Source organism: Tigriopus californicus, chromosome 11, assembly GCF_007210705.1.
Source record: "Tigriopus californicus strain San Diego chromosome 11, Tcal_SD_v2.1, whole genome shotgun sequence".
NCBI classification, from domain to species: domain Eukaryota; kingdom Metazoa; phylum Arthropoda; class Copepoda; order Harpacticoida; family Harpacticidae; genus Tigriopus; species Tigriopus californicus.
Genome location: NC_081450.1, coordinates 9,041,098 through 9,042,001, shown reverse-complemented (window position 1 = coordinate 9,042,001; position 904 = coordinate 9,041,098). Strand labels below are relative to the sequence as shown.

The 904-nt window shown below is 43.6% G+C and overlaps 1 protein-coding gene across 1 annotated transcript in view; it reads left to right on the top strand.

Moving 5' to 3' along the window:
- Positions 1–896, top strand: part of LOC131889847 (SET domain-containing protein SmydA-8-like) — a gene marked incomplete in the record, with an annotated part of 2,362 nt that extends 1,466 nt beyond the window's left edge. Inside the window, 1 exon segment of the mRNA XM_059239053.1 lies at positions 1–896. Within this exon segment, the coding sequence (XP_059095036.1) occupies positions 1–133 (133 nt within the window).
- Between the last annotated feature and the right edge of the window lie 8 nt (positions 897–904).

The window sequence follows — 904 nt, the reverse complement described above, 5'->3', positions numbered from 1 at the left end:
GCTCGAAATGGCCAAAGGCATGAATTTGCTCAAAGATGCAGCCAAGTGTCGACAATACGAAACCGGCGAGAACTTTTCAATCGCATTTGCCTGTCTTTTAAAAGAAATCAACGACCTCATGAAGGTTCAATAAAATGGCTTACAATCGTGCCATTCGATACCAAAAGATATCCTACCTATTCTGTCCTCCTATGTCTACGAACATGTACTACATACTGTGGATAATAAACCCACCGCCTTGAAAACAGCTCCATACCCTAAAAAGTCAATCTTTTTTTCGGGGTGTCTGAGAGAGTGGCTGGCTTTCGTCCAATCAACCAACCAACCAACTATCCAGCCAACCAACCATCCGGTCCTCTACCTGGATTGTTTCCCTTTGGCTAGGCTTTATGATATCTGTGTGTTTTTGTGAGTGAGTGAGTGAGTGAGCGAGTGAGTGCCTATCCCTCCACTCTTCCTTGAATTGGAGTGGTCTCATCCGTGGTGTGTCGAGTCGTTCGTCATGATCTTTCGCTTACCTGCCATCATCATCAGTCCAAAGACCTGACATAGGCTCCTCCTCCATTGCATGACAAAATGGGAATCCAGCTCCTCCTCACTTGAGCATTTTCAAAACAAAACGTAAAACTTACACGAACCTCAAGAACACTTCTCATGCTATTCGATAGCTAAGCTTCAGGGATTTTATGAATTGTTTGAAGCCTGGGATGGACCGTGTTTTGGCTGTTTAAATCGACGGCTTGATGTAGTTATTCGGTTTGTTCTGGTTATTCAGGAGTCTTTCTAAGGACATTGGTTGATTCTAAAAGTGGATTTTTATTGATTAAACAAAACACACCGAGTACTTGCTGACCAATTACAAAATCCCACGCGAAACAGGAGCTCGAGTGACTGTCTGAAGGAG